Here is a 27036-nt window from a genome sequence, read left to right on the forward strand (position 1 = left end):
ACTTTCTTGCGATTTTTTTTTGCAGGAAACTTTCCTGCGATTTTTTTCGCAAGAAATTTCGTAGGAAAATTTCTTGCGAATTTTAAAATTTGCAAAACATATTATCTACGAATGTATTATCTACAAATAAAATTTTACCGAAAAATTCGTAAGAATAATGTTTGCTGCGAATTTTAATACAAAATTCGCAAAAAAAGTTGAATGTAGTAAAAGAAATTCTAGTAGTGAAAGTATGATCCTCTTCATGAAATTCTTTGTTCCACAATTTTTATGATAATACAAGATTTTCAAGAGGCAAATAAAAAAATCATGTATTAGATTTAGGTATATTGGATTTACATAACAGAATCCCAAAAGATTTTAGGATAGAAAAGTGTTACAACATTTATCAATGTCATGATGCTAAAGTTCATTCTCTATGATAGTAATTTAATTTTTGGAGTGTTTTATTTGTTATTATAAATTTGACATAATTGCGAAAATTTTTTACTCATATATTTTAATAAATAATAAAATAAATAAATAAATAAATAAAAAGTTCAAAAATGTTTAATTCAAATTTTATTTTTATTTAAAAGTCAATGTAATTGAGTGTGTTTGGATATGAATTAATTTAATTGATTTTGAATCAACGTGATGCAAAATTGATTTTGAGTAAATGTGAATAAAAAATACCATGAATTTTGTTTGGATAAGAAATGATATGAACTTCATTTTCATATTGAATGTTGTTTAAAAATTTATTATCAAATTGATATTGAGTGTGTAATTATAAATTTTGATAGATAAAACTAAAAAAAATATTTTTTTTGGAAAAATTACTAATGGTTGCTTCCAATTGGATGTGAATTTGGACATCTTAAAGTGTGTGTTTGATTCTGCATCCTTCATACGTACTGAGTATGACACCTTTCTACCTCCAAAGATTTAACAAATAAAATATAAACAAAAATTTCAAAAAATAAAACAATGTAATAATACTTCTCATAAAAAAGGGTTCACATCGTTCTTCAATAAAATATAAAACATCATTTGAAAAGAAATAAAAACATCTTAAATCAAATAAGTTCTGACAACAAAATAACTTAATATAAAATTCAACATAAAATATCCATTAATCATAAAACTCAACCTTGATATCACAAGAGCAAGACTATTCTTTATTGTTCTTGTTCTTACCGGAAATCTGCCGTAGAGGTGATCCGCTGAGTAAGATTGGTGAGCCTCCTTCGCTGGTACGCTTGATGCTCCAAGATGGGGGTGATACTTGCAAAAGAGACTCCGATGCTAAAGTTAGTGTTTGTGGGAGTATGAATCTCGTATAAGTAATGCACGTACCTTAGTGTGAATTAGGGTTGCTTTGGGCCTTGGGCCTGAGATAAGATATAATATGATTAGATAACGGACCTCGTTTGGGACGAGATCCTCGGGAATCGGTTATGATTCACTTAAATGCCGAGCTGATGCCATGCGGTGCACGTCCGAGGTCGGATTGCGTTGTGGTGCCGAGCTCGGATCTCGGTTACGCGGTACGGATAGTACAGTTCTCCTCCCTCAAACCCATTATCCTATTCCTATTACATTCCTACAATAGATGATCGGCCCAAACACATAGAGTGAGAATACATCTCATCCATCATGCATATACAAAACATAAGGATAGACACACACACCCCAATCAAATAACAATTGCATCTTATACACCTTAATTAATTCTCTCATGTAATACATCACATTCCATCAATTACAAAAATAACATTTATCAAGTAAAACTTATGAGATGTATGCTCCTTGCTTTATATACATGTGATACCAATATTCTCCTCATCATTAAGTGTACATAATTGTCTAAGAGTAATAGAACAAAACTAACCCATTGAATAGTATAGATACCACTCCACAACAATGATCCCTCAAACCACCTCGTTAGGGATGTCTATTAGGGTCCTATCGAAGTGTTACAGTTGGCCATGGTAGCCTTTCATTCTTGATAAAGGTTTTCACACCATAATATTCTCGGACAAAGGTAGATGACCTATGATATCCCACCTATATAGACTCATATTATCTTAGAAAACAAAACATGAAATGCATGGACTCAAACAAACAATTCAACCACACAAATGCATCCTCGACTTCTCAAGTGACAGTCTGTAGTAGTAGACTTGTTCTTCATATCTCATCATCAATATTATCACAATATATATATATATATATATATATATATATATATATATATATAATAGTTCAATTTCTCATTCTCCAGTCTACAATATTTGACTTATTCATCATGCCTCATTACAATACTCATCATAATATGAACATATCACCACACTCCAACATTTCAATGTATCATCATATCTCAATATATTGCTCATAACAAAACTCAACACATTGTATAACAATAAAATTCTCACAGATCAATTCCTTTTCATATGTACACCATTATTATTATACATTATCATTGCATATTATAACATTTATCGTTATAACATCATTATCACAATATCAATCATAAAACATCATCATTGAACCTTAAATATCATCACATATCTTAGTATTATCCATTACTATTGATCATTTTAATACCTCAATCTTATTGTAATTCTACCATGGCATCATTAATATTTATACAATAGGATACACCATTTTAAATAATTTCTTACCTATTAATATTTATTAATATCTCAATAGCACTATTCAAACAACATCAACCCCTCTTCATGGTTTCTTATTCAACAAATAGATGTTAAGATAAAATAATTAAAAGAAATAGGCATGATGCCCTATGAGGTTTAATCCACGCCCAACATAGAGAAACTAGAGTAGTCTCTCTACCAACTTCACGCCCTGCATGAGATTTTCACAACATTATTCACCAAGTACTTATCTTAATTCTTACTCTTCGTATATTCTTTAGACTCCTCAATTATCCTTTAAAACATACAAATAATTATTTAAAACACACAAAATAGTTATTTAAAAAGTACAAGATAATCATTTTAAATGTATAAAATAATTAGTTAAATAATTATTCTTTCTTTCTTCCAACATATCACACACATAAAAATACTTTAACTTAGAAATGCATTTGATCTAGATAATCTAATCACATTCAATGAATATCATAGTTACATCAACTCATCACAATCTACTCAAAAACCTCAAAATTCATACATAACCACCCTAACCCTCATAGCACAAAATTTAAATATTAATTTAATCATTAAATAAATAAAAATAAGAACATACAACAACAATATAATTTTAATTAGAAACCATATTCAAGAGATTCCCCTCATCAAACACATAACATATGAGGCTTAGAGTTTGTCTCTCTATACATAGGATTTGATAGTTCCCCTCCCCTTATGTAGAGTGAGGAGTCTTGAGAAGCGATGTCCCTCTGACAACTTCTATCGTCAATTTGCAGTTTCCTCGATGGTCTCCTCTGTTTCTCTTCATGTGTGTTCTAGATTTTCAGAATGAGGTCATAATGACCCAATGCTCACTATTTATTGAAAAAACAAGATGTTACACTAGGATGTATTTCCATGTCAAAAATAAGAAATTGATGTAAAAATAAATATAAGTAGCTTTAAAAGTAACATGAAAAATCACATCTTGATGTTAGGCCAAACAGGCACAAAATCAATTTTATTAATAGCTAAAAAGAACATAAATGTGATTTTGGTCATCTTAAACACTAAAATTATTTTGAACATATTAGACATGGAACAAAGAAATCGTGATTGTTACGATGCATTTTTTTCTAAAATGAATAAGTTTTGATTTTGCCATTTTGGTGAAACATCAACATCAATAAGGTTTTTTGTGTATACTTGTTTTATTAGACTATATAAAATAAATAAAGGATAAAATGATAAATTATTTAGTATTGTTAGTGGTGAATGGTCACAAGTATATCCAATATTATAATAGTCGAGTCGATTTTAATGATTGTTTGATAGTTAATGGTCAATTTAAAAGATCACTTGTTGAATTGATTAGACCAATTTATATTAAAAAATTATAATTAACATAATTTAAGATAAAAATATAAATAAAATGATATATATGTATTATATATTTGTAACATATAACATATGGTAATTGTTTAGTCTAGCCTAATCATAATTGAACTCTTTCTTAATGTGAAAAGATATGATTAAGTCTCAAAACAAGCACATAATAAGATAATACTTTTAGGGTCCAAGAATTAATCTAAATTCTCATAAAAGTTTGATTACGATTAATATCAACTAATCATATTGATTTCTATAAAATATTTGACTATTTACTTAAAAAAGAAACTTTCATTTACACTACAAGAAAAATGCTGATTTCCGACGGAAATTTCTGACGGAAATAGGTAAATTTCCGACGGATTTTTCTTTTTTCGACGGATTTCAATCCGTCGGAAAAAGTGGCGTCGAAAAAAAAAAATCCGTTGGAAATATTTTTCCGACAGAAAATTCTGTCGGAAATTTCCGACGGAAAAATCTGTCGGAAATTGCTGTCAAAATTTCTGACAGAAAAATCCATCGGAAATTGCTGTCAAATTTTCCGACGGAAAAATCCGTCGAAAATTATAATTTTTTTTTAATTTTAATAAATTTATTAATGTAACAACTCTCATATTTGGCTTCTCAAGGGTTCTATTTCACAATATTTCACTGTTTAGCGTGTTTTATTCTTACTTGTGCAATTTCTGGAAGATTTCCCAGAAGGTCACCCATCCCAGTACTACTCCAGGTCAAGCACGCTTAACTGTGAAGTTCTGATGAGTAAGCTACCGAAATGTCTATGTATGTTGTCAGTATAACTTGTACAAATTAATTCATTTAAGTCATCCTCAAATATACAATCTCATATTTGTACTATAATAATAATATATAATAATTTTATATTATGAATAATAATAATAATAATAATAATAATAATATATTTAATTATTCTTTATTTATATGTACTTACTTTTATAATTAACATCTACTTATTTTTATTTAAAATTATAATTTAAATTATTTAATTTTATAATTTATAATGATAATATAATTTATAAAATTATAAATATTTATTTATTACATACTTATAAATTAAATTTTAATATTTTAAATAAATTATTAATTAATTTAATATATTTATTTACCTTAAATCAAACATATAAAATTTAAAAAATGTATTTATCCTTTTTTTTTCTTCTAATTATCAACTATTAATAAAATACTAACTTAAAATCTTATCTAATTATATATAATATTTTCATATCAAATTTAAAACCAGATATTAGTTATACAAAAATATTAAGATCATATAGTAAATTGTCAATAAGATTTTAGTTAAATAATTTAAAATAATTAATATTTCAATTATATTGTTAATTAGCAAATAATTTATTCCAAAACTAATTAATTTTTTATATTAATTATTAGTAAAATTTAATAACTTTTAATTTAACAATTAATTGGATCGAGAAAATTCAACACACCATGAGTTATTGAGCGGAATAACTTTACCAAGAGTTATTTTGTAAGTTATCTTAAATCAAACATATAAAATTCAAATAATGTATTTATCCATGTTTTATTTTTTAATTATCAACCATTAATAAAATACTAACTTAAAATCTTCTCTAATTATATCATAATATTTTCATATCAAATTTAAAACCAGTTCTTACATTTTCGACAAATATAAATTTGTCTGAAATATTCTATCAATCATATAACTTTTCTTACAAAAATTTTCTCATCAAAAATATAAATTTTTCGACAGATTTAATTTTGTTTTATAAAAAATCATCTTCGTTTAATATAACATTTTGTATATATGATTTAAGAATAAAAGATTTTCAATTTAACGGATGAATTTACAAAATTCACATTTAATATAAAGTTATTGAGCGGTGTAACACTTAGTAAAATTAATACCATTGTAATTATAGCTCCCCTCATGTATATATATATATATATATATGTGTGTGTGTGTGTGTGTGTGTGTGTGTGTGTGTGTGTCTATATATATATATATATGATTTAAGAGTAAATTTTTTTCAATTTAACGGTTGAATTTACAAAATTCACATTTAATATAAAGTTATTGAGCGGTGTAACACTTAGTAAAATTTATACCATTGTAATTATAACCCCCCTCATATATATATATATATATATATATATATATATATATTAAATGCGACTTTTACAATGTATTACACCGCTCAATAACTTTATATTAAATGTGAATTTGGTAAATCCAACTGTTAGATTGAAAGTTCATATCTCTTATAGATTATATATACAAAACTTTATATTAATCCAAGATGATTTGATACTTCATTTTTGTAAAACAAAATTGATGTAATATATTCATTTCAAAATACACTAAAATATGAACACTTGGATTATCTTCCAGTTGTTGTTCAATTTTAACAAAACTTGATATACACGTATAAAGTGATATGAACTTTCAATTTAACGGTTGGATTTACAAAATTCACATTTAATATAAAGTTATAGAGCGGCATAATACTTAGTAAAAGTTACACCGGTATAATTATAACCCCTTATATTATATATATATATATATATATATATATATACACACATACATATATATACAGCGACAGCTGCACGTTTGGAATAGTGAGGCACTTGCCCTCACTACTATTTGACATATACATAATTTTTTATCTAAAAAACTAATATATTTTAAAAAATAAAAATTATATTCTAATAAAATAAATATATAAATTCAGAAAAAATGTTTATTTATTTGATATCTGTCAAATTTTTGAAGGAAATTAATTCTCATGTGATAAAAAAAATTTCTTAATAATGAATTAATTTTTAAAAAAAGTTTAATTATAATATATATATGTATATATATATGTCTTAATATTCACATATATAATGTAATATATTAAAACAAATAATTTTTTGATAAAATAAAATTTGTAGCATGCATGTTTTTCTTTTGTGTTTTTTATTTATTGTATACGTTGATTGAAAAAATCAAAATAGTAAAATTGTATACATTGATTAAAAAAATCAAAATAAGAAAAATCATAAGATTTATATTCCATTTAGAATTGTTATTATAAGATATATTTTAAAATAAATTATCATCTAAAAATATATATTAGATATTAAAAACAGATTTATATCATAAATAAATTAAACTTTATTTTTATAAATTTAACATATAGATTTTTATATTTTTAATAGTGTTAAATTATTATAAAATAAGTCTATATGATTGTAGTTCTACCCAAATATTTAAAAATTATCTATGATAGATAAATAAGTCACACTTAAAATATATATTTTTAAAGAAAGTTAGGTTCAAACCAAGTAAATTATAATAAAATATAGTATAACCTAATTTATTTTCATCTTTAATACTAATCGTAGATATAAAAAACTTGTAATAAATAATTATAATATATATTTATACCTTTGAAAGATATATAAAATTTTTAATACTACAAATATATATAAGAAATTAAAAATAATAAATTAAAAATAAGAAATTAAAAAAAGAAATTTAAAATATAAATTAAAAATAAGATTTCTGACAAAAAATTCCGTCAGAAAATTCCGTCGGAAATTTCCGACAGAATAATTCTGTCAAAAATTTTCTGGCAGAAATTTTCGACGGAATTTTCCGTCAGAAAGTTTCTATCGGAAATTTCTGACGGATTTATATTTCTGTCAGAAATTTCTGACGGAAAACTTTCGACAGGAAATTCTGTCAGAAATTTCTGACGGAAATATAAATCGTCGGAAATTTCCGACGGATCCATATCCGTCGGAAATTTTCCGTCGGAAATTTACATTTTTCTTGTAGTGTTATTTCTTTCATGACACATCTGAAGTTTCAATTAAATTAACCACAAAAACTTACAAAGAAGTTTATAGAAAATTTATTCAATTAAATTTTATGTTTAATTATAATTTCATCAACTAAGTTAATGAAAGATTTATGAAAACAAGGTATTACCGAGCTCATAAATAAGTCATGATTGAAATTGATGTTTCTATATATTAATATTTTATTTAAGGTTTAATTGTTCTTTTATTCTTTGATGAATTTTATCTCTAAGTTATTTTCTCACGAATTATATTTTTAGATTTTAATGATTTATGTTCTCTCGTCAATTGTTCATCAAAATATTAACAGGGTGTTGGCGTGACGTGTCTAATATGGATAAATTTAATGAAATGACATGATATGTTTGATGAATGCATAATTTCACTTTATGCTACCAAACTTTTTCTTTTTGGAGAATTCCACTCATAAGTAATTTTTCTCACGATTTATTCCCCTTAAACTTTTAGATTTTGATGACTTATTCCTTTTCGTCAAAATGCTAGGTGTTAGTAATTTGTGTCATTATAATGGGCTTGAATATAAAAGAAGAATACCTTAGTGAAACTTGTATGGATAATGTCACCAACTCCAAAATAAAAATCATTTGTAAGTTATTAACATGTAATGTGGCTTGACAAATTGGAGTGTGAAAAATGCAAGTGGCCTAATTTAGTATTAGTGGATTAGTATGTCCACTACAAGGTCCAACTATGGAACCTAATAACTATTGAATTATGGAGAACACAATACATTCTAATACTTTTTTTTTTAACTGTAGAAATACAAGCATGTTAAGTTTACATAAACAATATCCATTTTCATAAATGTGGCAATTGTTGATTAGGTACTTAGGTATATGTTAAACATGTTATTTTTACTCTTGGATTCATGTGAGATATACAAGATCTATACATTAAAAATGATAATTAATTATTACACTAGTTGATTAAATGTTCAAGCATTGAATTGTCACAATTCAGTCACAAAATAAAATCATATGATTTGTATCATTTGAACAATCCATCAATGTTAGATGTAGTTTCATAGTTAGAGATATCATATTTTTATTAGATGGATCTAGTGAGATCAATAGCTTCAACAAAACTTTAGCTTAATCAATCAAACAATACTATAATATAAAGTCATAACTAATTGAATAAATAAAAAACTTACCTAGAAAGTTATTTGGCCTTATTATAAAGGTCACAATTATATTAAGTTAAAACACCATTTTACAAATCATAAGAACAAACGTAATATATTACAACTAACTCTTCCCTATATGTATCTCGAATAATTACCGATAAAAGTTTCATTATGACATTTTTCTTCTGCATTTAGACTAATTATAATGACACAAATGATGAACATTTCATTAGTATTTTGATAAATAATTGATGGAAGGACACTAATCGTCAAAATTTAAAAGTTTGGACATAAAAGCAAAAAAAATTACTTAAGGGTAAAATTTGCCAAAATGTGAAAATTCAAGAGCACAAAGTGCAATTAAGTTTTCATCAAACATGTTATGTCATTAAGTTTATCTATGTCAACACTTTATTAGTATTTTCATGGGAAATTAATAAGAAGGTACAAATTAATCACTAAAATTTTTTGGGAATATACTTCATAAATAAAAAAATTAAGAACAAAATTTGTGAAAAGAACAAAAAAAAAAAAGAAACATAAAGTACAATCAAGTCTTTATTTAAATATTTATTAAATCCTAATTAACATAGACAATGTCATAAACTTCTACTTCATACATAATTGTAGAGATATGTTATTTCACACAAAGTATTTTATTTTATTTTTGGTTTGCTCCTCTTGCACATCAACCTTATCCTCTATGTGCCTTCCTTCATCAACTTCACTATCACATGAATAAAGTTCCCATTGAACCACCACAAGTGTACCTATGAAGTAGTCCACATAAATATTGATGTTCTTATACCCCTTTACATTTTCCAGGAACATTGTTGGGACCTCAACATCATTGTTAAATAGTTTCAACATCAAACTTTGGATGTTTATAAATGGGATCTTTTTTCCCCCCCTTCATGTATTGAACTTCTATTTATTGGTAGATATCTCATTTATATTTATCGCCATTTTTTTTATTAGATCATTCGTGTTGCCCCGTATAAGTAATTTGATTTCATGAAACTGTGCTGGATTATAAACAAACAAATCCATTCAATATTATATTCCTATATTTCATAACTATTTGAAACAAAATTAGAGGAATAATATATATATATATATATATATATATATAGAGAGAGAGAGAGAAAGAGAAAGAGAGATCAAACGATACCGGTATAACTTTTACTAAGTATTACACCGCTCAATAACTTTATATTAAATGTGAATTTTATAAATCCAACTGTTAGATTGAAAGTTTATATTACTTTATATGTGTATGTCAAATTTTGTTAAAATTGAACAACAACTTGAAGGTAATCAAAGTATTCATATTTTAGTGTATTTTGAAATGAATATATTACGTCAATTTTGTTTTATAAAAATGAAGTATCAAATCATCTTTGATTAATATAAAATTTTGTATAAAGTTATTGAGCGGTGTAATACTTAGTAAAAGTTACACTGGTGTCGTTTGAACCCTCCTCATATATATATATATATATATATATATATATATATATATATATATATATATATATATATATATATATATATCATGTAAAATCAACAATCTAAGTCATTTTTCCAATGTTAATTTTATTCATTCGAACTTCTTGCGAGTTTGTATCCATTGATTCTTCCACCAAAAGCCTATATTGGTCATTCCAATCCCTCCCTTTAGAATCTCCTAACTTTGTTCCCTTATGACCACTTCCAACTTTTTCATTTTCACTGTCATGAGAATTCTTATTTTGAACTTATCCTTTTTTTCCTCCACCTCAAAATCACTTTGCTGACGTTTTCTATACGTGAACAATGCTTTCAATAATTTAATTTTTCATAAATACTTAAGATCACCAATTTTCCAAATGTGTAGCCCTAGATTTAATAAATTATCAACCTATAAAAATAGATTCTTTATACTTGCAAAGTGGAAAAAAAAAAAAAAAGATAACATCAGCCTCCAAACCAAAACAAAATCTATATTGTTTCTTTGTCCACTGCTCATGTATGACACAAAAAGAGAAATATAAAAAGATAGAAATATAATAAAATGATACTAGAAAAGCAAAAATAACATGATTTAATTTGATGAAAATAGATTCAATAACAGAACGCAAACATAAAACATATAATATAAAAATTAATATTCCACCGATCCTTTCAATAAGACCCAAATTTAAAAGGTTGTTTGATCATCTTTTATAAAAAAGTTAATCCAAAATATTTTTATATTAATGAGTTTTTTCAAGTTTGATTATCTAATTTTGACATAATATAGAAGTTTTTATAAATTAATCTGTAATATAGAACATAATTGCGAAATTTTTTTACTCATATTAACCAATTATCTAATTTTGATTAGATTGGATTAATTAATCTTAATCTAATTTAATTCTAATTTCAAGAACAAATCATTGTGAAAAAAAAATCAAAATTAAAAAGTGAAGAGGAAGAGGCATGCAAATTAATATTCATAGCAAAATAAATTGATCACCGAAGTTTTAACTACAATTTTTGAAATGGTTGAATTGATTAACAAAATTAACCATCCGCTTTTATAAAATGCAAGCCAAACATCTAGAAAGGAAGAGTACATGTGATCTATACAGAAGAAGAAGAAACCATATCTATTTTAATGTAATTCATAGTAAAAAAAAAGTGTTACTATAACTAATCATAAATTGTGATAAGATAAAATTATTCATTTTTATAATAATTAATTGAAAATATTCTTAGAATAAATTTTAGTTTATTAATAGTATAAAAAATATAGTATATCACTGTATATTAAACTCCTATTTATATCATATTTGTATAAATTTATTTCTATATTGTTATCTATATATATATATATATATATATATATATATATATAAAGAGATCAGGTATTAGCACATCTCAATTTCAAAGTAGCTAGTGCATTAATTCTCTTAAACCCACCAATTAAACAATAAAAGTTGAAATAGCAATGGAAAAAGGTGTGTGAAAAAAACTAAGGAATCCCAATCAAATCATAAAATTTGAATTATTTTGAGTGAAAAAAACGAACTAAACTATTATGTAAAAACGGTTTGATTAATCAAATTACTTTTATAAAGTAGTTTGATTTCGTTTAGTTTGGTTCCTTGAATTGAAACTACATTAAATATGAAGTGAATAACTAGGAGGAAAGTTATAAATTTAGTTTGAGAGACAATTTATTTTAAAATACTTATATATAAAATTATAAATGTTTTATCATTACAAATAGTTCATTAATATTTATATATATTTCTCTCTCTCTATCAATATATATCAATCACACACACGCATGCACACACGCACGCACGCACACAAACACACACACACATATATATATATATAGAGAGAGGAATTATAATTATATTGGTGTAACTTTTACTAAGTATTACATCACTCAATAACTTTATATTAATTGTGAATTTTGTAAATCTAACCGTTAGATTGAAAGTTCATATCACTTTATACGTGTATATCAAATTTTGTTAAAATTGAATAACAACTTGAAGGTAATCAAAGTATTCATATTTAAGTGTATTTTGAAATGAATATGTTACGTCAATTTTGTTTTATAAAAATGAAGTATCAAATCATCTTGGATTAATATAAAATTTTGTATGTATGATCTAAGAGATATAAACTTTCAATTTAATGGTTAAATTTACAAAATTCACATTTAATATAAAGTTATTGAGTAGTGTAATACTTAGTAAAAGTTACACTGATATTATTATAACCCCTTATATATATATATATATATATATATTTAAGTATAAACTACAACGATAATTTTCATCTATCAATTTATAATGTTTTTTTAAAAAAATTTAGGAGGTTATAAAAATATTTTTATAATAATTTTAATATTGTAGCATAATGAAAAACACACTAAAAAGACCTAGTCATAGCCTAAATCCAAGTATTCAAAAATGTCAATTCTGTCATGTCTTAACCCTTAAAAAGAGTCTTATATTTATTTATTTATTTATTTTAAATTTAAAAACCTATAAAAATTTCTATAATTTTTTTTTCTAAAATCTCCTAATGTTACATTCAACTCATATATTAATGATATTTATCTTTGTATTAAATTTCTTGATTCAATAAATACCCAACATAAGCTTAGAATATTTCCAAGAAATCCATTTTAAAAATATGGGAGGAGGGGATTATGGCCCTCCAAGTCCTCAATAACTAAATTACACCAAATTAAACTATTAGAAAAGTCAAACTATTTTAAAAAAAAAGGGCTGATTTACTTTATAAGAAAATATTATTTGATTAATTATTTTCATAAAATGCTCCGATTCATTTTTTTAAAAAAAATTGTGCGCAACCCTATATAATATTAAATTAATCATAAAATTAGTCAAACGAAATCATAAACATCTCTAAAGATACCCGGAAGGGACTTTCGTTAATAACACTTTCTTTCCTCAATTATTGGGAACTAAAGATAAGAGCTAGATGCCCCATGTCCACCAATTATGGAAGTTTCATTATGCATATTTTCCTGCTATTGGCCCGTAGTATTATGGATTATTTTAAGACCACGATCACAAAAAGAAACGATTTGACTGAAAAATTGATAAATATGCTTGCCGTGTAGCAATTTATCATTCAATTCAGATAATCAATAAAAAAAGAACCTTAAAGAGAAATATGATGATATTTCGTAGGCTCTATAACACATTTTGTTTCACTATATAAGGTAGACAGAGTAGTCCAAGAGAGGCACAACAACTAGCTAATACTGTAGCTTGTATTATTCTACCTCTCTTTCCCATTATTATTTGTTCATTAGCTTTGCTGAGAAAAAAGACGAGGCCCTGTAGCAGAAGGTATGAGACTTTTACTTTCAACTAATTAAACTCTTAAATGACTATTATTATTTATTAACAGAGAAATATATATTCTAGCAACACTCTCCATAATTGTAACACTTTTTTCTTAATATTTTTTTATTAGTTCATTATCATAAATTTTGATAGGTCCTATTATTAAATCAGGATAGACTTATTAATTGAGATGTAATATCATGTAATTTTTAATAATTTTCAATTAATAATAAAAAATGTTAATAAGTAAGTGTTATTAACACATATATTCTTGCTAATATTCTACTATTTGTTAAAAATTATAAATTTAATTTAGTAGATTTTATTATCACTAAATCAAAAGATACCGTTAAATGATATATAAAACATATAAAATTTATAAATTTTTTTTAATGAATTTCAATCAATAATAAAAATTGTTAAAACGAGAGCATATAAGAGAGTGTGGTTAAGATATTTTTTTTTGTTATTAGGGTTTCAATTACTATTTTTGCATCGTCTTTGAAACATTCAAACGAAACTTTTCCAGAAAAAGTGAAAAGTGTCGATTTGCACATAAACACCACGTATAAACTAACAATTCTTGCATGTGTTTAAATTAGAATGAATTTCCAGGAAACGAGTTTTACGCACGCTAACATCCTCTAATACATTGATACATTATTATTTATTGTTATATTATCATTTTGGTAATAATTAAAGGCAAAAGCATAATAGGGTTAGATGAAAAATATTCCAAGCTATTTCATCCAATATTCCTTTTGTTTTTTTCATTTTACTTTGAAGGTATGAGATTGATTCAATCTCTTTCTTCCTATTCCATGTTAAAAGTGTAACAACTTTCTCTCTTTGAATTCCTTAATACTTTCTTGCGCTTAATCTCGTTATTTTTCATGTCATTCACCAAATGATATTCAAATATAACCTAACAACAAAAACTAACTAAAATTTCCTTACAATATTACTTTCAAGCGCCAATTTTTCACATAAACTCTCAATAATTAAACATTTTCTTAATGACCATTTTTAATTATTTTAAAACTTTTAAATATTTTCATTTTTTTTAACGTTTTGTATTTTAACTAATTTCAGAAAATGTTGCGGAAATTTCGTTATTATGTAGCAGAATTAGTTAATTTTACAGCCAATTATAGTTACCAACTTTAATAGCCACAATTATGACTTGTAACTAATTATATATGTTTAATCTGTACATAACTCTTCCGTACATGTTGTGAATACCTAACTAAAGCAGAGTTCAGAACAACACATGAACTTTTCACGTGCATGGATGTTTTAGGAATCTACTTGAATTTCTTAATCTTGTACACACTACACAGGCACAACACAAACAACAATTACTCGTTACAAATTAATCATGAAATGTACAGATTAAGAGAAATTACCATGTGATTCTAGAAACATCCTATCCACCGTTTAATCAAGTGTAATTAATTTTTTTTTTTAGAAATTTTTAATAATATTTTTTCTCTTAAGTTAAAAAAATTTGAACATATATTACAAAGTGATTAGCATCATAAATCTCGAATTATCTACTAATTCCTCACAATTTAGGCCTTCTCTAGTTTGTGTTTGGCAATAGCCCAAGAATGGACAACTATCATGATCGACATTAATTAATGTTGTCAGGAAAGAGAATTCGAAAAGAATAAAGGGAAGAAAAAAAACTAAATGTGAAGGAAACCGAGTTGAGAAAGTGAAAGTGACCAAAATAGTGTGGTAGGGGAGATTTGCACATTTAAATAAATAATACATTACAAGTGGAGAAACTTCCCATAAAAATATCCACTATTTTTTTACTCTTAAGTCAAAATTCAGAGTATGAATAAACTTCCCATAAAAAAATAAAACAATTTTTTTAAACTAAAAATGACTCATGTAGACGTTAATGTATAAAATTTCTCTCAAATTAAATTTTTTTAAAATATAGTTTTAACTCATGTACAAGTAAGTTAATTTTAGTTTATGAAAAAGTTTTTTCATATATTTTTTTTTAATTTTTTCCTCTTAACAATAGTTTTAGAAAAATTTATCCAAATTTTTAAAATTTTATTTAATTTAAAAATTATCTACTTAGTTATAAACATGAATTAACTTAATTTTGAGATATATATAACCATTATGACTACAAAGTTACAAACTAATTCAATTTTAGTTGCATCCATATGTTGAAAATGGTCAAATTTGACTCAACATTGTCTGAACTTTGAAGACCCTTATGAGCGAAGGGTGTGTGAAACTTTCAACTTGTAAACTTAGCAACACATTAAATTTTAGTTAAACTCTCAAAAAGTCACCTCCTCATAACAACCCTTGAATCCATATTTGAGAGACACACCCTTCTTCCCTTCTTCCCTTTTTTGCTTTTTTTTTATATATATTTTATTATTATTTTTTTTTTTATGTTGATTGATTGATCATAATCATATATATATATAATTCATATACAAACTCAAATACTGCATATTAGAATTTGAGTCTTGACTCTGAAGCCTTACTTGGGTTTGTGTCTAGTTATTTCTCTCTTTGTGATAGCAAGATGATTGAGAACCGTGGAAACACGAATCATCAACAAACCACTGAAGTCTCCACTGACACGCTTCCACAAGTAGGTTCCAAGTGCTTTGATGATGATGGCCGTCTCAAAAGAACTGGTGATCAATTAAACTTCACTACAAATTCACTCCATGTTAAGGAATTATATATATATATATATAAAGGAGGGATCATTTTATTTCAAGAATAAGTCTACCTAAACTTATTCTGTTTAATAATTTATGTTTTACATTAAATTTCAACGATTCAACCGTTCAATTTAATGTTCTTAATACATAGATCAAATCTGCAAATTTTTTAAAAAATTAAAAATTATTTAATACCTTGTTTCATTAATTTGAATCAATGTATAAAATGATTTTATGATTATCCATCGGTTTGAATTAATAAAATGAAGTATCAAATGATTTTCAAATTTTTTAAAAATTTACAAATTTGATCTATACATTAAAAACTTTAAATTCAACGGTTAGATCATTAAAATTTATTACAGAATACGAGTTATTAAATAGAGTAAGTCTAAATAAACTTACTCCTAAAGTAAAATGATCCCTCTTCACACACACACACACATATATATATATATATATATATATATATATATATATATATATATATATATATATATATATATATATATATATATATATATATATTTTCAAAACATAAAAAAAGTATGTGTTGATTCTATTATTAATAATTAGTATACATAAGTTTAAGTTCAGATATTAAATCTTGTTATCATCATTATAATTTTTATAAATACTTTTTTTTTCTAGTAGTTACTCATCATTAGGCATTACTCATTTCTAATGCACATACTTTTGTGTTTCACAAAATAGGAACTGTTTGGACTGCAAGTGCTCACATAATAACAGCTGTTATTGGTTCTGGGGTGTTATCTTTGGCTTGGGCAATTGGTCAACTTGGTTGGGTTGCTGGTCCTGCTATGATGATTCTATTCTCAACTGTGACATATTACACCTCAAGTCTTCTAGCTCTTTGTTACCGTTCTGGTGACCAACTCACTGGCAAAAGAAACTACACTTATACACTTGCTGTTAGATCCTACCTTGGTATGCATGCTACTCAACTCAATTAAACAAAAGCAAATTTTTTTCATCAAATAAAGGGATTTTGGGTGCGTAATTTGTTTTTAGAAGAATTTCAATATTGGGTTTTACAGGTGGGTCTATGGTCAAGATTTGTGGGTGGGTTCAGTATGTGAACCTTTTTGGAGTGGCAGTTGGGTACACCATAGCAGCTTCCACAAGTATGATGTGAGTTTTTAAATCATGGTGATGTTGAAATGTGCAATTATTGATGTGTGAGTGTGAAGTGTAGGGAAAATGTGCTAATTGGGTGTTTTGGTTGTTGATCGAACAGGGCAGTCAAAAGGTCTAATTGTTATCATAGCAGCGGAGGGAAAAATCCATGCAAAATGAACAGCAATATTTACATGATTTCATTTGGTATTTTGGAAATTATCTTCTCCCAAATTCCAGATTTTCATGAGTTATGGTGGCTCTCTATTGTAGCTGCTGTCATGTCCTTCACATACTCATTTATTGGACTTGGACTTGGTGTTGGTAAAGTTATAGGTATGTTTCTATTCATGTAATTGTAAGCTTATTATTTTTAAGTATTTTACATCATTCAATCATAATAATATCATTCAATCATAATAATGATAAGTTTCTTAACTTCTATAATAAATAATTAAAAATTAATACAAACAATAATATCTGATTAATTAATAGTATAAAATTATTTTACAATTTCAGTTCATAATTATTGAACTCTTATTTTTATCGGTTGAGGATTATACAACAAGAAGGTAGAAATTTGACTTGAATTGCACATGTAACAGGAAATGGAAGAGTTAAAGGAAGCCTAACTGGGGTAACTGTTGGCAATGTAATTGCTGGCAGCACTGTGACAGAAGCAAAGAAAGTTTTGAGGAGTTTCCAAGCTCTTGGCAGCATAGCCTTTGCCTACTCCTACTCTATGATCCTTATAGAAATTCAGGTACAACTAATTTTTCTGAATTTTGTGACACTCACATGACCAACCCCTCGTTATTTTTATTTGAAATCTCAAGTAAAATGGTGGTTGCTACTTGCTATTAAACAGGACACAATAAAATCCCCTCCATCAGAGTCAAAGACAATGTCAGAGGCTACATTAGTCAGTGTTTTAGTCACAACCGTTTTCTACATGCTATGTGGTTGCTTTGGCTATGCTGCTTTTGGAGATTCAAGCCCTGGAAACCTTCTCACTGATTTTGGCTTCTACAACCCTTACTGGCTCCTTGACATAGCCAATGTTGCAATTGTGGTCCATCTTGTTGGTGCATACCAAGTTTACTGCCAACCCCTTTTCTCATTTGTTGAAAAAACAGCATCAGAAAAGTTTCCAAATAGTGATTTTGTGAACAAAGAAATTTCAGTTCCAATCTTTGGTTGCAAACCCTTCAAGCTGAATCTGTTCAGAATGGTTTGGAGGACAATTTTTGTGATCATATCTACCCTGTTGTCCATGCTCCTACCATTCTTCAATGGCATTGTCGGGCTTATGGGAGCCGTTGGATTTTGGCCCCTCACAGTGTATTTCCCAGTGGAGATGTATATAGCTCAAAAGAACATACCAAAGTGGAACACAAAATGGATATGCTTACAGGTGCTTAGTGCTACATGCCTTGTAATTAGTTTAGTTGCTGCAGCAGGTTCAATTGCTGGGGTCATTGATAATCTTAAAGTTTACAAGCCATTCACCACCAGCTACTAATGGATTAGGATAGCATAGTGATCACCATTGTCAAAGATTTCATTAGTAATAGAAAAAAAAAAATCTTATATGAAATCTATAGGAAGGTGGTTGTTATAAATTTGATAAGTATACTAATTGACGTAATAGTATAGAAGATAAAAGGTTTAAAGTATCCAATCTACATAAATTTGTTTATAGTTATTTAATATAATTATGATACTAAACAAATAAATTGAAAAGTAATTGATTTTAATTATGTAAAGAAATATTTAATTGCGGAAATTAAAAGAAAGCAATAATTTGGATGAATCTAATATATAATATAATCAGTTGGATATTGATTCATTAATTTTTTGTATGTAAAATTCTATCAATTTTTCATTCAATTTTGTAAATAAACAGTTAATTTGTCAGTCCACACAAATATTTAAATCCTAATTTCTTGGGTGAGAAATTCTAGAAAATCTCAATTCCTTGGTAATTTTTGTTAACCAATCATGCATTAATGTTAGGAACCAAAAATCGATGGATGAAGTTTATCCCAATTCCTTGGTAATAAATGCCTTTAGTGTTTTCTCTAAATCATAGTTTCAAAAAGGGTTTCCCATTCACAATTAATTTTATGAAATCATGCATTAGATGATCAAGCTAAAAGAAACATTAATAATAGAAGGAAACAATCAACTGAATAATATTTTTATTGAATGAAAATCAGTAAGAAATTACATAGTTCGAATAGCTACCTCAATCCCCAACAATGGAGAACTTAACTATTCAAGACTAAGGATTACAACTCTATGTGAATCTTTGAACAATATGTGATCCTAGTGTTGATCTCACATAACCCTCTCTAATCTCTTTAAAATTGTACTAAAAAGTGTATTACAATATGAACTGATACAAAGACCTCTAGAAATCCTAATTTTATAACAATTTCTAATGGGTTTTTGGATTGGATCCAGTCACCTAGAGCACACATGTTGCTCGCTCTAAGTGACCATGTAAGTACGTTTAGGGGTGCTCTCTACCTTCACTCACTCAGATAGAATTTGTGGTGGCTTTGAGCAAATTCTTCTCGTTCAGATCGCTTAAGAGGCTTGTTTTGAGTGACTAAATGTTTGCGTCTAGTATTGTTCTTTGTCTTGGCTTGCTCAAAGTAAATTTATGGTAGCTTTGAGTGAATTTCCATGGTTTAGAGTATTAAATCCAATTGAGACTTTGTAGCTTTCCAAATTATCTTCTTATGATATTTCAAAAGAGAAAAACATTAAAAAATACAATATTTAAACAATTAAAACAAAATTGAAATCATCTCTTGACTAAGTATTTTGTGGCCAAAAATAAGATTTAAAAGCATAATATATATCAATAATTATCTACATTAAATAAAATATAAATGCATATTTGACAATTATCAAGCATTTTTATGAAGTTGATGGGTTTGTACAAGTTGGAGGAAGTTGTCCAGTGAGGTTAGGGAAATTGTAAATTGTTGTCATTTTATATTTGTGTTAGTGAAGTGTTACAACAACAAAAAAACAAAATTTCTTGTGTTTAGAAATTCCCTTCTTCAATTGTTAAAAGAAAAGAAGAGGAATTAGTGAATAAAATGAAAAATAAGGGGAGAAAGGGCAAAAAGTTCATTAAGTTAGGAATTTTAAAAGTTCATTATTGAGTGAAAGTGCTCTCTTGTTAATTAAGTCTTTGCATTATAGAAAACCAAATTTCTTATAACCAAGCCCCATTACAACCTTCTAAAAGTCCTTAGTGATCCATGTTAAGCTCATTCTTGTGACTTGCGGGAGATGGATAACAAAATTGATTTAGTGTGATTCAATGCATGAAATAAGAGAAACATTCACTCCTTGAAAATGCCTTGTATTTCACGACTTCAATTATGATGTGGGCACCATTTGTGTAAACATAAATGTACTATCTGTACCGCGAAGCCGAGCTTGAGCTCGGCATCACAGCGCAGATTGACATCGGACATGCGCCACACGACATCGGCCACGCTAAAGGCCCACTATCTAAACAGGTCATAACTGATCTCAGGCCCAAGGCCCAAAAAAACCCTAATTCACACTAAGGTACGTGCATTACTTATACGAGACCCATATACCCACAAACACTAACTTTAGCATCAGAGTCTCTTTTGCAAGTACCACCCCCATTCTGGAACAGCAAACGTACCTAGGAAGGAGGGTCACCAATCTTGCCTAGCAGATCGTCCCTACGACCGATCTCCGGTAAGAACATTTGGCGCCCACCGTGGGGCCGATCAAGACATCTCTTATCGGCCAGGCTTATGGTTTTCACCTGAAGCCATAGTAGACGAGTAACAGATGACCTAGATCGCACAACCAGAATGGAAGGTGAAGCAGCATTGAGGAGACTGATCGAGCAGGTCGATCAAATGCGGCAGCAACACGCCGTCGACCTGGAAAACATCCGCACCAGACACGAAGTTGACCTAGTGGCGCTGCGCGCCGAGAATGAGCGCATTCGCGCCCAGCTTCCTCGGTGCCCTTCTGATCAACCCCCTCAACCGAGTAATCAAAACGAGGAAGAGGGGCACTCAGTTTCCCAGCCACCGACTGCACCCAGGGCACCAACCCACAGGTCTGCTATACATCAGTCACACACACCGACGAATAGGTCAGACCATGAAGTCAGCAATGCACCTACCCCAGGACATAGGGTGAACATCCGCCGCCATCCTTTTATTGACGACATCATGGAGATGCCCCTTCCCTTTGGTTGGAAGCCTCTCAACATCGACCGTTACGACGTCACTACTAACCCAGATGAGCACGTCGATCTATACATCACACAGGTAAATCTGTACACTAACGAGGATGCTATTCTGTGTAGGATTTTTCCGACCTCGCTTAAGGGAGCAGCACTCGCCTGGTACACTTAGTTGCTGCTAGGGTCGGTCGATAACTTTGACACTCTAGTAAGGCAATTCACGGTGTAGTATGCAACGAGTCAACCTCATCACATCACATCCGCCGCCCTGGCCAGCCTCAGGCAGGGCGACAACGAGCCACTGAGGGCATTCATGGAACGCTTTGCTAGCATCTCGGTCAAAATCCGAAACCTAAACCTCGAGGTTGCCCTACACGTCATGCTCATGGCGCTCAAGCTAGGACCCTTCGTTGACAGCCTGTGTCGGCGACCCCCACAGACATGGACGAACTTCGTGCCTGAGCTGCAGGGTACATTGAGATGGAAGAGCACTCTGCTTTCCGCGACCACGGCCACAAAGATAAGATGAAGATCACCAATGACAACCAATTCAAGAAGGCTGCTAGGGCAAACAAAGGAGGGAGGTATGACTTCTACACCCCCCTAAATGCGCCTCGAGTACACATCCTGGAAGAGGGCAGCAACGCCAACCTGCTCACTCTGCCACCACCTGGACACAGTCCCAACAATGTAGACAAATCCAAGCATTACCGATACCATAGAAACTATGGTCACATAACTGAGGAATCACGTATGCTCAGAGACCGCATTGAGGAACTCGTCCAAGGAGGGCACCTCGAACAATATGTCCAACGACAACAATCTCACAGAGAAGGCTACCACGGACGAGGATGAGGACGCGGCCGAGGTTCTGGGACTCGAACAGACCAACCTTCTGGCTCCCGGCAAAATATGGGTGGAGCAGTGCAGGCCGAGGCAAGTCAGGATACAAGGTCGGCTCCATTGCGAGGAGTTATCAATACAATTGCAGGTGGCTTCGCACGGGGAGGCTCCAGTTGCTCGGCACGCAAAAGGCACTTGCGGAGCATCAACAATGTCCATTCTGCCACCTCGGCCCCACACCACAACACACCACCTATCACCTTCACGGACGACGACTACACTGGCATCTGTCCAAACCAGGATGATCCCGTGGTCATCGCAGTGGAAGTTGCTTATTGGGAAGTCCACAAGATGTTGATTGACCAGGGAAGCTTAGCTGACGTCCCATACTAGTCGACGTTCCTAAGGTTAGACATCCCTCACTCCCTTATCCAACCTCACACAGAGCCCCTAGTCGGTTTTGCAAGAAAGCGAGTTCACACTCGAGGGTACGTGGATCTACTGACAACCTTCGGGACCCCTCCTGACTCAAGGAGGATCATGGTCTGATACCTCCTTGTTGAGGCCAACACATCCTACAATATAATCATCGGAATGCCGACGTTGAACCAACTCGGAGCTGTGGTATCTACCCCGTACCTGACAATGAAATTCCCAGAGAGCAATGGCAAGATCATCTCCGTCAGAGCAAACCAGAAGACAGTTCGGCAATGCTATGCTAAAAGCTTGAAGGTCTCGCCATCCGAAGAGTGCCACAAAAGTGACCCCCCTACAGTAGCTCACATAGCCCAGGTTAACATCACTGACCTGGATCCTAGGTCAGAATCCCATGACGAACGGCCAAATCCCGTCGACGAGCTTGATGACCTTCAAGTCGGTAAACTCCCCGGACAGTGTACGAAGATAAGTCAGTAGTTAAACCCTGTGACAACGGCTCATTGAGGAGATCTCCAAAAATACCGACCTCTTCGCATGGTCCAGCGTAGAATGCCAGGTATTGATCCTAACCTCATCATTCCAAAGGCTAACCATCCACAAGGAAGCTAGGCCGATCGCTCAGAGAAAGAGGAAGGTCGGAGGAGAACGACGCGACGCCATCATCGTTGAGATGAGGAAGTTGATAAATGCGGGCTTTATCCGTGAAGTCAGATACACCACGTGGCTGGCGAACGTGGTATTGGTCAAGAAGAACTCGAGAAAGTGGCGTATGTGCGTCGACTATACCAACCTTAACAAGGTGTGTCCCAAAGATTCATACCTTCTTCCGAGCATCGACAGGTTGGTTGACGGCGCATCCAACCATGCCCTCCTCAGCTTCCTTGACGCATATTCCAGGTACAATCAGATCATGATGTACCCACCAGACGAGGAGCACACAACCTTCATCACCGATCACGCAAACTTTTGCTATCGAGTGATGCCTTTCGGCCTAAAAAATGTCAGAGCAACTTACCAGCGTCTAATGGATAAGGTCTTCCAGCACCAAATTAGGAGAAATATGGAAGTATACGTGGACGACATGGTCGTTAAAACACTGTCAGCCGAGACTCATGCCGCCGACTTGGCCGAGGTGTTCAGCCAGATCAGAAAACACAACATGCGCCTCAATCCAAAGAAATGTGTCTTTGGCGTCTAGGGAGGTAGATTCCTTGGCTTTATGATCACAAGTAGGGGTATTGAAGCCAACCCAGAGAAATGCAAAGCCATTATCCAGATGCAGAGTCCCCAAACTATCAAGGATGTCTAACGCTTGGCAAGAACTTTGAGTGGACCGACCAATGGGAAGAAGCTTTCAAAAGCTTCAAAGTTTTTCTCACAACTCAACCAATTCTTCAAAGGCAGGATCATCACGCCGACCTCCTCCTTTACCTGGCCGTGGCAGATGGCTCAATCAGCGCAGTCATAGTGCAAAAACACCAAAAAGTACAAATGCCCATTTACTTCATCAGCCGAGTCCTTCAAGACACGGAAAAATGATATCAAACGATCGAGAAGCTTGCACTAGCACTCATCACCGCAGCTCGGCGCCTCCGACCTTACTTTCAAAGTCACCAGGTGGTCGTCAAAACTGACTATTCAATTAAGCAGATCTTGAGAAAGCCGGAGCTCTCGAGACAAATGATAGCATGGTCAGTGGAGCTATCTGAGTTCGGCATTCAATACGAAAGCCGAGGTCCCTTGAAAGCTCAGTGCGTAGCAGATTTCATGGTTGAGCTCACCCCAACCTTGACTGAAGAACAAAAGGTATGGACTTTACACGTTGATGGATCCTCCAATTCTAAAGGTGGTGGTGCAGGTATCATTTTGGAGGGACCAAATAAAGTCACCGTAGAGCAATCACTCAAGTTCGGCTTCAAAGTCACCAACAACCAAGCCGAGTATGAGGCGTTACTTGCAGGGTTGAGATTGGTGCGTGACCTCGTAGCACAACAGGTGAGTTGCAACAGTGACTCAAAACTCATGGTAGAACAACTTAGTGGGGCATACCAGACCAAAGATACCTTACTGCAGAGGTACTTTCATATAGCATCCCAATGAATCTCATCCTTCGATGAATTCACCATACACCATGTGCCTCGAGATTAGAACGCCAGAGCCGACCTCCTGTCCAAACTTGCCAGTACGAAACGCCCCGGGCAGCATCGGACCATCATCCAGGAGACCTTGAACTCACCCAGTCTAGACGAGAAAGTCGTCAACACTAATGACGGTAAAGACCAAGGATGGATGACGGGCATTTGGAACTACTTAAAGGAGGGAACTCTACCCGAATATAAGGATGAAGCTCGGAAGATGAGGGTAAGGTCAGCCAAGTTCGTCCTCATTACAGACGAACTGTTCAAGTGCGGCATCTCCACTCCTCTGCTAAAATGCTTAGCCGGGTACCAAGCCACCTACGTCATCGAGGAGATCCATCGAGGGATATGTGGTATGCACTCCGGGGCACGCTCGATGGCGACCAGGGTATTCCGAGCTGGGTACTACTGGCCTACATTGAAGTCAGATTGCCAAGCCTACGTACAAAGGTGCAAGGAATGTCAACAATTCGATAACGCACATCGGCAACCGCCCGAAGTCCTTCACCAGATGATGTCATCGTGGCCTTTTGCCTAGTGGGGAATGGACATTCTCGAACCATTTCCCCCCGCGAAAGGTCAACTCAAATTCCTCCTAGTGGCAATCGACTACTTCACCAAGTGGATCGAGGCATGCCCACTTGCGAAGATCATTGTTGAGAATGTGTAGAAATTCACCTGGAAGAGTATCATTTGCACGGTTGGCATCCCACATTCCCTCGTTACCGATAATGGCAGGTAGTTCATCGTGCAGAACTTTGAGGACTTCCTCCGAGAACTCAGAATCAAGCACCTCCCGACCTCGGTGGAGTACTCCCAAACCAATGGCCAAGCCGAAGCCGCAAACAAAGTAATACTCCAAGAGCTCAAGAAGTGGCTAGGAAGCGCCAAAGGACAATGGACCGACGAGCTCCCCAACATTCTTTGGGCGTACCACTGTACCCCCTAATCAACAACGCAGGAAACGCCTTATAGACTGACCTACGGAGCAGACGCCATGATCCCAGTAGAGGTCAGCGAGACGTCTCATCGACGTCATGTCTTCGACAATGAGCAAAATGCTCAAGAGACAGCAGTCAACCTCGACCTGATTAAAGAACTCAGAGAGGAAGCTCGGATCCATGAAGAAGCCTGCAAGCTTTGAGCCTCTAGAAGGTACAATACGCGAGTCCGACCTCGCTCTTTCCGGGTTGGCGACCTAGTGTGGCGACTACTAGGCGAAGCACGAAGAGACTCATCAGAAGGAAAACTCGCGCCTAACTGGAAAGGCCCATTTCGAGTTACAGAAGACTTAGAAAACGGGGCATACCGACTAGAAGAGCTCAGCGACAAAACCATCCCACGAACTTGGAATGCCACGCATCTCAAGTTTTACTTCAGTTAAATTGTACAAATGGGTTGTGCACTCTTTTCCCGACTCAGTCTTTTGTCCCAAAAAACAGAAAAATAGATTTTGGCTGAGAGGGTTTTTAACGAGGCATACCCACGACATTAATAAAATGACTCATTCCACTCATAACTTCTCAATTTTACACCACTTTGGCACAAATTATATTCTTTTAAACCAAGGTCGAATTCGAACCTTAGCGTGAATTATGTTATCTTAAGCCAAGGTCGAATTCGAACCTTGGCGTGAATTA

At 31.5% G+C, this 27036-nt stretch overlaps 2 protein-coding genes across 2 annotated transcripts; both read left to right on the top strand.

Moving 5' to 3' along the window:
- The first annotated feature begins 13762 nt into the window (after positions 1–13762).
- LOC109802389 (amino acid permease 3) lies at positions 13763–19997 on the top strand. Its single transcript, XM_020363738.3, has 7 exons — positions 13763–13883; positions 16416–16555; positions 17300–17533; positions 17644–17737; positions 17844–18058; positions 18328–18485; positions 18591–19997. The coding sequence occupies exons 2-7, from the start codon at positions 16441–16443 to the stop codon at positions 19242–19244; spliced, it is 1470 nt and encodes a 489-aa protein (XP_020219327.2). The 5' UTR covers positions 13763–13883; positions 16416–16440; the 3' UTR covers positions 19245–19997.
- Positions 19998–24515: 4518 nt separating this feature from the next.
- Positions 24516–25934, top strand: LOC145957487 (uncharacterized). The gene is made up of 3 exons (XM_083073752.1): positions 24516–24743; positions 24909–25333; positions 25442–25934. The coding sequence occupies exons 1-3, from the start codon at positions 24516–24518 to the stop codon at positions 25932–25934; spliced, it is 1146 nt and encodes a 381-aa protein (XP_082929878.1).
- Positions 25935–27036: the final 1102 nt, after the last annotated feature.

The sequence above is a fragment of the Cajanus cajan genome, chromosome 4 (genome assembly GCF_000230855.2).
Source record: "Cajanus cajan strain Asha chromosome 4, NIPB_CcT2T_4, whole genome shotgun sequence".
Classification (NCBI taxonomy): domain Eukaryota; kingdom Viridiplantae; phylum Streptophyta; class Magnoliopsida; order Fabales; family Fabaceae; genus Cajanus; species Cajanus cajan.